The sequence below is a fragment of the Eleutherodactylus coqui genome, chromosome 12 (assembly GCF_035609145.1).
Source record: "Eleutherodactylus coqui strain aEleCoq1 chromosome 12, aEleCoq1.hap1, whole genome shotgun sequence".
NCBI lineage: Eukaryota > Metazoa > Chordata > Amphibia > Anura > Eleutherodactylidae > Eleutherodactylus > Eleutherodactylus coqui.
The window spans coordinates 82,940,338-82,953,706 of NC_089848.1; the positions used below are offsets into that span (position 1 = coordinate 82,940,338).

Below are 13,369 nucleotides of genomic sequence, written 5' to 3' on the forward strand. Positions count from 1 at the left end.
AGAGCAACGGAAACCATTAGGGTGCATTCATACGGACGAGGGCGATGTCCGGCCGAAAAACTCTGCCCAATATCACGCTTGTAAAACTGTGCTTATGGAAGCGAGCATAATGCGCTTTTGCTCAAAGAACGCAGTGCCCAGCATTTATGTACGTGCGATTTTATTATTTACATGTAAATTGTAAATGTTTTCAATGGTTAAAGAAATATATATCCCATTGCGCTTGCATGCCATGCAATTTTTTTTATTTGAGAGTGCAAAGAAATAGGCAATTCCTTATTAGTAATAATAGCCCAAAAAGAGGACATGCAGCATTTTTTTAGTCCGATAGGATCACTGCAAGAGGAAAAAAAACAACTAAAAATTCGCTCGTGAATAAATATATTGAAATCAATGTGTTAACACGCACAAGTTCCATCCATATCACAATTGGACAGAGCATAAGTCTAAAACTGCCCAGTGTGAATACACCCTTACACCTGATGAGAGCAGTGGTCCTCAGGATGGCAGCTCAGTCCAATTTTCCCCAATGCAGGGACTTCCCAGAATTTCTGCATGGGCTGTAGCCTCTAACCATTGCAGACACAATGCCCAAAGCTTCAATCTAGACTGATTTGACTCCTAGTTGTCACAGACCCATCTGATGCATCACTGGTTTAGTACTTGCATGTAGCAAAAGTGTACTGAAGGCAGACAGGAGCTCTGGTTATCGCTGACCCTCCTGACCTGCTGCCTCACAGCTACTCCTGATCGCTGTCACACTATGGGGCGGATTTATGAAACTAATCTTCATTGCCCCTAGCAACCAATCGGCGCTCCGCTTTCATTTTTCCAGAAAAAAAATACAAAATAAAAGCTGTGCTGTGATTGGCTGCTAGGCTAAACTAAGACAGTTTTCCTTTAAGTAACGAACTGGCAAGAAAAGCCAAACTTCTAATATAGTTTTGCCACAGGCTGACATATGCATCCACCCCGTGTGTTGGCATGCTGCCCAAAGCAGACTACTACTACTGTGAAGTTCTCCACCTATGATGGCACGCCCTTATTTCCCAGCACCAAACAGGGCACGGTTGACAGATGCACCAGAGTACCACTGCACTTCCTAACATAGGTCCCTAAGGTGACCGTGACCTTTCACACAGGACGGAATGTTCCGAAACAGAATTGTGGAATATGCCCTCCTGCAGAATATTCAGGCCCAAAATCTAAACTGCCATCCTGCAGATTTTGGCATGAAATTATAGATACAATCCTGCCAGCAATTCTGCAGTTAGGGCGACTTCCCACATCATGTTGGCGCATACATTTGCGTTAACGCAATGCATAGACTTGCGCTTAATGGGTTCATTTTTGCCTTTGCAAGAAAAGCAGCATGCTCTATTCCGATGTGCATTTGCGCACCCAAGGCACCATAAGAGTCTCTTTGGAGTGGGGCGTGCTTAAATGTACACCTACATAATTATGCAATACCCTGCTCAATTTCGCAGGGGATCGAAAACACCGGGGTCTAACTAGGCTGCGTAGCCTTTTAAATCATGGCGCTGATGTGAATGGGCCCAGTATGCACAAAAGGTACAGTACAATGCAGATACATGCGCAATAGCAGGACTGCCCTTCACGGCGCAATGAGTCATGCCATCGCGAGCATTTTTTGCGATTACACTCTCGTGAAGTTGACCTTACTGCAGATTTTGGTGTAGATTTCAGGGACATTTTACAACACTGTTGCAAAATTTTTCATCCTGGGTGAAAAGCCTGTAAGGCGTTGCAACACGTGGAATGTACATACAAACATGGCTTATCTACATCTGTAGAAAAAAAAAAAAATCCAGCATGGAATCAGCCCGGAAGTCTCAAATCTCCCTGAAGGGGAATCTCACACTCCTTACACCACTACTGTACAAACAAACACAACTGAACCTAAACAGATCAGTGTGAACCAAAGGCGGTCCGGCCACGGCTCGCACCCATCCCCGCAGGGCCCAGCATCCTGCTTGGAACTGGTTACGGTACTGATTGTAGTCCTTTCAAGGGGGCGATTTCTCATCTGTAGAGGAAGGAACGTGTCGGAGAACATTTCCAGGTTCTTACTGGGAGTGCCGCGGGCTTCTACAAGGGATATATATATATTAGATCGCTCTCCCACAACCCATCTTCTACACATGCATTCCATGTGGTGATGAAAGTCATCGTTAGACACTGGCGGTGGCTCATTTCTGGTAATAGCAGGATCGGGCAGTTGAGCTGCAGCTGCGGATGGACCGCACACATAGCTGAGCGGTGGTTACTGACTCTGTATGGCTGCACACCCGGTCTGTATGGTGCCTTTGTCAGGTGTTGCATTTTCCACAAGTCACATCCATGCAGAAGTCATGCTGGGGCCTCAATCATATGGAAATAAAAACACAAGGTTGCCCAATTGATGCCACTTCTTGCGTCTCTTGCCAACACATGCAAAACCGTAAATAAGCATGCAACTTTTTTTTACTCTCTGCTCCTCTTTTTTTACTCCCATAAACTTTATTGGGCGATTTTACCAAAAATAGGCCATGTTGCAATTTTTATCACCCTTTCGAAAATGAAAGCATTGACACGATTGGTTGTTCGCTCTTTCGGTCTAGTCATCCTGATCTTTCAGACATCATGACTACAACCTTCTGCACCAACCGGGACTGCGGGCGACCGTCTGCCATCACATACAGAAGGCTGTGGCTTTGTTGTCCATGGAAACCAGATTTCAACCAAACCCAAGAATGAAGCCAGAATTGGTGGTCAAGGGCTAGTCAGTTGACGCAAGGTTTAATATGAGCGCACGCTAAGCTGTATTCATTAAACTTTATTCATATAGTTGCAAAGCACAAATTAAAAAGACTTCAAATAGACGTCATTGGTGAAGATATAGCTTTATTCATAGCTTAGTCATAAATACTGTGGATGAAAAAATATGAAGTTGTGCATGGAACATGGAATTGTTGCGTACAGATGAAACAACTTTATTGACCTTGTCACAATTCCTACACCCTATAAGTTTGTCAAGTATAAGCTATTGTCCTCTTGTGTCAGTCAAGTCTCTTAAAGGCCCCTTCCTAGACAGTTATGTGTAACGTAAAATGCCAACACCCATATTCATTAGGGAAAAGTCATCCAAACCCACCGACTTCAACATTGACCAGCTATTGTGCTTATTGGGGCCTCCTGGAAGGAGGAGGATCAAGCACAGAGTTTCAACGCCTGATTTTGTTCTCCCTCGTGGTAAGCCATCGTCGGCGGTGTCGAGTAGAGGCTTACCAGCGTCTACCCAAGTAACACACAAAAGCTCAGGCAAAAGGAGCGTTCATGCATATAGGGGGTTGGGAGGAATAGCCATTGGTCAAACCACCAATCAACAGCTACTAAAATACAGGTACCTTACAGGGGCATTCACATGGGCAAGCGTCACACGCAATATCTGACAGATTGCGGTATGGTCAGCTATCGTGTGTAAAAAGCTGATTGTTCTCAATGTGTTTAACATGAGCATCTGACAAATTTTCATGGAAGTGATGCAGTTTTTCCATTTTTCGTACTGAAACATGGAATTTTTCATGGGCATGTACATGTTGCAGAGATGTGATGCATTTTTCTTGCAAAGCCCATCGCGCTCACGGCAGAAATCGCAGGATTGTAAGTGCAGTAACTGAGATTCTCATGTCAATACCGCAGACTCCCATGTGAATACCCCCCAAGGCTTACAGGGGTAGTCCAAGATTTAAAAAAAAACAAAAAAACATGGCTGCCTTCTTCCAAAAACCAATGACTCCTGTCCACAGGTACAGCTATTCATACACATCACTACAGACAAGTCACAGTATCAGACAACTCATGGACAAGTGTTACTGTATCTGAAAGAAAGCCATATTTTGTTTTTTTTCCCATTCTTGACAATCCTTTTAAAGGTGAATACCAATGGTCCAACGTGGTAAGATTTAAAGGAGTTTTCCAGGAATCTACTATTGATGACCTATCCTGAGAAGGGGTCAATAGTTGATCGACAATTTGTCCATCGCTCGGGATCTCTGCCGATCATCTGATCCTCCCAGCCTGCTGTCTGTGTAGCAGGGCCAGATGTCCGCATTGGTGGTCAGACCCCAAAGTCTAATAGAAAGCATCATTAAAATCAATGGGAGTGATACCTTCTATTAAACTTCCAATTCATCTGCACTGAAGCAGGCCAGATAATCAACTGAGCGGCAGACCCCCGCCGATCAACAATGATCTATCCTGTGGACAGGTCATAAGTAGTAAATTCCTGGAAAATCCCTTGAAATTAGCTGCAGAGGACTATACAACGCACCCCAATGATGTGATATCACATGCAACGTTCTATAGCTTGCCCTTTAACCTCTTTAGTGGCACGCCCGGAAAATCTATAGGGCTTGCTGCACTGACCATGCAGTTAAACCCCGGAAGATTACTGTGGACAGTTCTAGTGCTGAAATGCTGGCCAGGGCACACAGTTATTGTGCCACTGTACACGGTTGCCACTTCGAATTACCTCAGGAAAATCTCCGGGGCTTGCTGCGCTGACATGGGTTAAAAGGGGGTTTGGATAACATTAAAGGGTCATGGGGAGGGATGGCTGGTGGTCAGGACAGTCAGATGCACCATGGACCAACCCTGCAGGTTTATAGCCGCCATTTTCTTTATAACTTCTATACGCATTACAGCCCCTACTGTGCTGCAGTGGACATGTGCTCGTCTCCGGGTCAGTCACACAGACGTTATTAGCACCATTTGTTCTCTTACTTCTAGGTTTGGTTCTCCCTTTAAGAGTGTGCAGTAGTAAAAAATAAAAAGACTGAGGGATATCTCAACTTCATGATTTTTTTTGTCAAGTTTAATTCAGAGCAATTTTCTAATATACTTGATAAGGTTCTGCCCCCCGCCCCCCGAGTACAGCGCTCTGTTCACTTTCCCTGCTTGTAAGAGGGCGATCTCTATATAGTTATATATGGCACCTATTGACCTGCCTATGGATCGCCCCCTAGTGGTGACAGGCAGAATTTTTTTTTTTAGTTATTTGTGAGGAGCATCAATGTTCATTATTAAAAAAATAATCTGCATCAGACCAAGTGAATGAGTAACTAAGTCCTAAATGTAAAGAGGAAGGCGCCTACTGTACCATAATCATTACCGCTACCTTTTCAGGAAGAAACTATTTTGCTCCTACAAAAAAATATATATGTAAAATAATGGGGACTGCTAGCGTCCATATTGTGCTTCTGTACCAAATTTCTGAGAACTTCTAACACTGCAGTGGAAGCATTAAATTTCGAGTGTAGCTCCACTTTGCATCTTAAAGGGTTGTCCAGCAGTAAAAAAAAAATTCTATGGGCAAAAAAGGGTTAAAAAAAAGCCACAGTCTCCCAATCTAGCACAGCCACCAGCACTCCTGGAAGAAGCTGCAGCCATACTCCCAAGTACACATGACCGATACAGCTTCTGGGAACAGGGTGGTTGGGTATTGTCGGAAGAGCTGATCAAAGAGTATGGCTTAAAGGGGTCATCCAGGCTTTTCGAGCAGTTGATTGATGGGCGTTTGCCAATCAGGAACCCCGCCGATCAGCTGATCATACAGGCTGCTGACAGTGCAGAGAGGCTGGATGTCACGATCAGTGGAGGAAGTGCACTAGAGGAGTTCACTCCAAAATCAATGGGAGTGATGCCTTCTACTAGACTTCCTGCTCCTCACTACGGATAGGACCAGACATCCAGTCCTGACGAATGAAAAAAAAAGGTAATAGAAGCTCAGCGCTGCCATTGATTACAATGGAGTGAAATTGCTATGACATTCCCGCCCTGATCAGTGATGTCCGCTAATCGGTAGACTTCCTGAGCAGCGGAACCCCACCAATGAACTATCCAGAGGATAGGTCAATTCTAAACATCTGGAATATCCCTTTCATTATTTTTATTTCAACCCATTCCCTGCCTACCGTATTTTTATATATTTTGGCTACTGTTAGAAGACCTACAGGTACTGCAGAGTAGCTTTGTAATGTAGTTATACCATATCCTACTCCAGTCACAGCAAGAGCTGCACCGAAGACATTCCTGTTCATTAGGAACCCATCAGGACTATGCAGATAAAAACACAGACCCAAGAGCTTAGCAGAACCATCAACCGCTGCAGTCTGGGAGATGCAGCCGTTAGACCAGGTCATGTAGACTACATCTAACCACTGAAAATATGCTGGAGATGGAATACATGAAGCCACAGCATGGTTTGTCTGGATGCAGCTTTGGATGTGATTGGAGTATAAGACAATGTAAAACTGCAGCGAAAGCTAAAAGCAAACGATTTTCAAAATGACGGACGTGATTACATGATGCTAAACTTTCGTATATCGTAACAGGACACCATCCAGGCCTCTACCTGTAGATACATTTCATAGAGTTAGTGATAATGCACAGCATTGTCTTGTGAGGTCACAAAAAAATATATATATTAAACAAAAAAAAAATGGGAAAAGAAAAAAGATCAAAGCCCTCATGCACTGCATGGATAAGTCTTAAAAGTAAAGATCACGGTGGATTTTTACATATCCGGCCCCTCCCCCCACCCCTACGCTCTTTTTGGAATGTTGAATATCCTAAAATAAAAGGGGCGGTGAAGGGGTGTAAGGAACGTCACATGTCCTAACTTATCTCCCTCAGGTGGACCGCGTCAGCAGAGCATTCACCCTCCTAAAAGGCATGATTCAAACGTCCCCACCTCGCAATCACTCACAGGTCATCGGTCACTAGAACGCACGTCCGCTGACGCACACGGTAAGATCGCTCGGCGTTTAGACGGTTCAGACACACTGCGAACATCGCTGGATCAGCACGACTAGAAATTAAGATGTAATGTAGGTTCAACACCAGCCGGGTCCAGGTTTTCTGACCAAACCCTGGATAACGTCAACATACTGACGGGCAGAACGACGCCACTTTGTTGCGCTCCACAGACCTCGGCGATTAACCCTCATCTTTTTTTCTTCTGCTGTCGGAGCATTTTCCTCCGTTTTATGATCATTTCATGTAGTTTCTCTATTCCCTCCCTCAGGCCGTCTCCGATAATGGCGCAGGTGGGCTGGAGGTGCCACGGCGTGGACGAGCTGAGCTCGTTTAGTGCCAGCAGTTTTTCAATTTCTGACAGAGATAACGAGTTCCTCAGGTCCTGCTTGTTGGCCACAATGAGAACCGGGACTCCTTGGTTCTCAGAGATCTTTGTAATTTTGTACAGTTCCGTCTTGGCTTCCTCCATGCGTTCGGCGTCCACCGAGTCCACCACAAATACAATCCCGTCCGTGCAGCGCGTGTAGGACTTCCACAGCGGCCTCAGCTTCTCCTGGCCACCAACATCCCAGAAGTGAATGGTAACAGATTTGGAATTCCCCAGAGGAACTTTAATTTTCTCGGTGTTAAATCCTTTGGTGGGGACGGTATTGACGAACTCGTTGAACTGTAAGCGGTACAACACGGTCGTCTTCCCAGCACAGTCCAAGCCCAAAATGACGATGTGCAGCGCCTGGAATGGAGAGATCCCCGATAGGATAGGAGTCTGCTCGGAAAGGCCGTTCCCCATTTTTAAAGTAGATTATAAATCCAAGTTACTAAAGTCCGACCTCACATCAGAAAATTTCCTAAAAGATAAAAAATTGGACATGTAAAATGTATAAAAATTAGTTTGAATATTTTAAACATGTGGATTTAAAGGGGTATGCCAGTAAGAAAGCCACATGAGTGCCACAATACACAAGAATACGGAGCAGAAGCTGCTGCTGCAGCTTCCCGTGCATTTTAATGACACCCCAGCCTGCAGTTACCAGCACCGGCCACTACACAGGTCAGCAGCGTCTACATTGTACCCTTGTAGAGGGGAGCATATGCCACATTTACAGGTCATGATTGTTGCTCTAAATTTGCTGAAATGAACAAAAGTGCGCAATAAGCCTGGGTTCACACAGGGCAGATTTGCCGCAGAAATTCCGCCACGGCAAATCCGCCTGCGGGCCGCTAATCTCGGGATTAGCCAGCCATGTGGACGAGATTTCTCAGAAATCTCGTCCACATGGGACGGCCAATCCGCCGCGGTAAGTCTGGCTGAAGCTGCGGCTTCAGAAGATGCAGCATGTCTATTTATTGTTTATTTCCTCTATGGGAGCGCCGGCCACAGCGGAAGAGCGAGCGGCCGGGCCGCTTCAAAGCCGCCGCGGGTTTTTCCGCGGCGGTTCTCTCGGCGGAAATCTCACGGTTTCGGCTGCGGCCAAACCACGGGATTTCCGGCGGGAATACGCTCCGTGTGAACCCAGCCTAATTGTTCCATCTAAATCATGCACTTTCCATTTGTCACTGTTTCCGCCGGCATAAAAATCCCCGGTGGCTCGCTCGCTTCTCGTTACGTTTAAACACTCCCCGCAGGAATGTGGAGGGTCCGTCGCAGATGAAAATACCAGAAGAAAAAGTCAGTCAGCTGGGTGGACCCCATTATGGTCAATGGCGTCCATCCATCGCTGTTCTTCGCACTGGCGATCGCAATATCGCCGCAAGAAAATCGTGACTTTTTACTGTGATTTTCAAGCGTCAGCACCGCTTTTCCTCGCAAAATTACTGCCACTTGCAATTTTGCCATGACTATTTAGCGCAAAAGTCAACAGGACTTTCTAATGTTGAAAACGCACCACACAAAAATCACAAGTTTGTGCTTCGCGATGTGATTAAAGGAGGTAAACCTAAAAGAAAATAAAAAAACACCCACAAAACGCAGTTTGAGCGCAACATTGCATCAGTGAAAACATCACAAATGTGAAGGAAACCATTGGTTTCAAAATTATGCGTTTTCACACTCTCACCTTGTGCGATTTTATCGTCACTGTGAAGGCCCCCTTAGAGTCCACCCAGACAGAGCAGTTTAGCCGCAGGGATTCCTCTTTCCTGCTCCCTGAATGGAGCAGGAAAGCAGAATCCCCAAGACAGCTGTGAAACCACCCTAAACACTCCGCACGAGTCGCGGTCGAATTAGCAGGTCGTCACTCGTTCGTACAAATGGCAATAGTCTTGTGTAAAAGGGGCATTACAGAAGGCATCTGTTTGGCCGGGGTCCGGACAATCTACTTCTAATGACCTATGCTGAGGAAAATCCCTTTAAATGGGGAAAAAAAGTTAAATCAACAGTGAAAAACTTCGCAATTTACAGTTATTTTAACAGAGACTAAAAACAGTCAAGAACATTTAGAGACTACATTCCGAAGAGAGTTAACCCGTTCACTTCCACAGTGAAATTTTAAAATCTATTTTTTTCAATTTTCCAAAATGTAATTTGGATATTTAAAATTTACCGTAATTAAGTGCAGATTAAAAAAAAAAACACAAATAAATTATGAAAAAATGCAATTTAATTCATAGAAACGATATCTAACTGCTACAATGGAATACTTACAGAACAATCTAGTAATAAAAACACTATACATTGCAAAACACATTTTTGGACAATAAAAGGCGCTTTTACTTTAATAAGGCGCGGATTAAATACGGTCATTTACAATAAAGAAACGGGCGCCGTACTGTAGAGACGATGTAGGAGAGTGCGAGGCTGAACATCGTAGCGCTCACTAATACATGACGGCACCACTAAATTATGCATGTAGGCACCAGACCGTAAACGCAGAACAGATCAATACACGGATTATGACTGACAGCCGAGACCCGGCGGATAATCCCCCCGCCCCCCCCCCACGTGACTATGGCCGATCCTGGTGTACAGTGATAATGTGCGGAGAGGAAAAACAAATCCTGCAGGAAGAGGGGTGTTGGCTGATTTTAAAAGACTCCACCAGAATGATTAGACTGAGGCTGGATGACATGTGACAACGCCTGCCGAGGGGAGGGGGCGCTGCCAGCTGTTGCAGACAGTCGCCTGGAAGAGTTTTACAGGGTGTGCGGCCTTATTTACAACCCCGAGGTGCAGGGGCGCTGCAGTATACTCCGTGGGGGGCCGCACGCCTCATTAAGACCGCCGTACCAACAACTTGGCAGGTCGTGACGGAGTTAAGTAGACAAGGATTAAACACAACAACCCCCCCCAACCTCCCAGTCTGCAATACAGATACAGTCACTAATCCATGCCCACTGCTATATACTGGTGTACTAAGGCTAGCGGCACTGTCTAATAGCACAGGGGAGTTAACTGCAGAAGTATGTGCACCCCAGGAGCACCCTTCAATGCAGGTCAGTTTAATCTACAGAGTTGTCACTGATCAGTACATACCCAGATGTATAAGTATGTGCACCCCTAATACTGTCCCTCCTATCTTACAGCAGATACTGTATCACACTGACCTGTATCCGCTACATAGTGTATAGTGCTTAGTAATACTACTGTCTATAGTGATCACCCAGATGTATAAGTGTGTGCACCCCTAATACTGTCCCTCCGAGCTTACAGCGGATACTGTATCACACTGACCTGTACAGCTACATAGTGTATAGTGCTTAGTAATACTACTGTCTATAGTGATCACCCAGAAGTATAAGTATGTGCACCCCTAATACTGTCCCTCCTATCTTACAGCAGATACTGTATCACACTGACCTGTATCCGCTACATAGTATATAGTGCTTAGTAATACTACTGTCTATAGTGATCACCCAGATGTATAAGTATGTGCACCCCTAATACTGTCCCTCCGAGCTTACAGCAGATACTATATCACACTGACCTGTATCCGCTACATAGTGTATAGTGCTTAGTAATACTACTATGTAGCTGTACAGGTCAGTGTGATTAGGGGTGTGTATACTTATACATCTGGGTGATCACTATAGACAGCAGTATTAAGCACTATATACTATGTAGTGGATACAGGTCAGTGTGATACAGTATGTGTACTGTAAGCTCGGAGGGACAGTATTAGGGGTGCACACACTTATACATATGGGTGATCACTATAGACAGTAGTATTACTAAGCACTATATACTATGTAGCTGTACAGGTCAGTGTAATACAGCATCTATACTGTAAGTTAGGAGGGACAGTATTAGGGGTGTGTATACTTATACATCTGGGTGATTACTATAGACAGTAGTATTACTAAGCACTATACACTATGTAGCGGATACAGGTCAGTGTGATACAGTATCTGCTGTAAGCTCGGAGGGACAGTATTAGGGGTGCACATACTTATACATCTGGGTGATCACTATAGACAGTAGTATTACTAAGCACTATACACTATGTAGCAGATACAGGTCAGTGTGATACAATATCTATACTATAAGCTCGGAGGGACAGTATTAGGGGTGCACATACTTATACATCTGGGTGATCACTATAGACAGTAGTATTACTAAGTACTACACACTGTCTATAGTGATCACCCAGATATATATGTACACGATCTGTACCAATCACAATTAGTAGTCAGTAAGGCTCCTTTACACGGCACAATAAGTCATTCGCACGTGTATTCTCTTGATGCAAGCGCAGTTGCGCTCAAACATCGCTGGCGTTTACCGTACGAGTGACTGAATGACGGAGCGCCCTGTTCACACCAGCGGGTTATTATGCTGCATAAAGGGGGCGAACGAGAAGTGAATAAATTATCGTTCAAAGTGGCAGACCCGACCGGGTGTAGAATAGTCAATGAGTAACAGATCCCCAAAACTCAAGTTACTGTCTAAAGAGAGTGAACACCCAGATGCAAAAGTATACACCCCCCACGTCCTTAATACTACCCCTCGCAGCACCCATCTGCCTCCATCACAACTTATATCTAGGAAGCGGCTAGTAAAATACCATTGCTGTGTGAAGAGCGATCCCCCCCCCCCCCCCCCCAATACAATGCAAAAGTATGTGCCCCCTCAACACTCCTTATAAAGTGACTAGGTGACCCAAAGAAGGGGCAAATGTATAAAAGTATGTGAACCCCTTAAACCACTCTCTCCCAGACCCAAAGAAGCCATAAGGTGGTTGTTATTAGGAGGGCAAGAGACCAGGCAGCTACAAGCCAAGCCAATTGCAAAAGTATGTGCCCCCCTGTACCTCCCCCTCCCCCATTCTGTTAGGTACACTCATAGCAAACACATTGCAATCTGGTCTCTGACACCTTAAGAGCAAGTTAGCGTGCAGGCATTGTGGCAATGCAAAACTCTCCACACCCCTGAGCATAGCACCAGTACTATGGTAGGGTACTCTGCCTCCAACAGCGCCCCCCACAGGGTGTAGTCACTACCAGGAGACCTACCTGTAGCGCAGTGACACTGGGAGTGCTGCAGTGTCTGCAAGGACCCTCATCACACGGCTAACCCCGCCGGCGGCAGCGCTCAGACTGGAGCAGGCACATTACCAGACAAGTGACTGAGCGCTCAGCCACGCCCACCAGCCCGAGCGCACAGCCGGATTGGCTGCAGAGACTCTCCCCCCTCTATAGCCTTGTCTCGCCTTCTGATTGGTCGAGACTGCTGTCCATCATTTTTATTGTCCTGGTTCACCTGTTGGCGCCAAATAACCGTCTGGCCGAGGCGCTTGTTGTGAGGTGATTGGGGCAGATGTACAGAGACCGGCATGGCTGCTCTCTGCAGGGTTAGTCTGGGTTTTGTGTATTCGCCTGCCTTTTTGAGGAGTAGTGAAGGAAAATCTGACAATGGGTGGAAGGAGCAGCGGCCATTTCTATAGTGCATGCGCCCCCCCCCCCGTCCATAGGGGATGCATTCTATACATTACCAACCGCAGTAAGGCTGGTCGCACACGGGCGGTTGCGATTTTGCCACCAGAAAATTGCGGCAAAATTGTGTCATAAAACTGATTTCTCCCACAAAGTGAGAAAATCGCACGATTTCATTGCCACGGCAACGGCCCCCTATGGCGGTTTTCACACCTGCGTTAGGCTGCCATTGCAGGATCCACGGCGGGCATGTGCACTGCGGCACCGCAGCAAATACCATTTATAGTGCTATGGAAAACCGCTTCTTCCCGCAGACGTATGGAGACTTAGGTGCTCGTTCCACAAAGGGAGGAAACATGGCAGCATGCTCTATTTTTGTGCGGTGTCCGCACCGACGGCTTCCATTGAAGTTGATGGAAACCGTCCAACTCGCTGCCTTTCCCCAATTCACATTGCGGACAGGTCGCAGATTCTGCGTTGTTGCCTAGCAACGGCGTGGGAAAAATAAACATGAAAAAAAAATCTGTGCGTGTCTGACAGCGAGCCGCTGCGTCAATCTGGAGTACAGAAGAAACGTGACCGGTACGCACGGGCGCCAAATCTGCCCCGATCGTGTGCAGCCGACCTTAGGGGCAGTTCAAAGGTTTCTGCTTCGTTTTTGTTTTTTTTCAGAAACCGGAAA

General features: G+C 45.8%; 1 protein-coding gene across 1 annotated transcript; it reads right to left on the minus strand.

Annotated features, from left to right (window-relative positions):
- Nucleotides 1–2,887: 2,887 nt before the first annotated feature.
- ARL4A (ADP ribosylation factor like GTPase 4A) lies at nucleotides 2,888–12,372 on the minus strand. Its single transcript, XM_066585503.1, has 2 exons — nucleotides 12,268–12,372; nucleotides 2,888–7,667 (listed from the first exon to the last, which is right to left on the minus strand). Exon 2 carries the CDS (start codon nucleotides 7,607–7,609, stop codon nucleotides 7,007–7,009), a length of 603 nt encoding a protein of 200 aa, XP_066441600.1. The 5' UTR covers nucleotides 7,610–7,667; nucleotides 12,268–12,372; the 3' UTR covers nucleotides 2,888–7,006.
- Nucleotides 12,373–13,369: the final 997 nt, after the last annotated feature.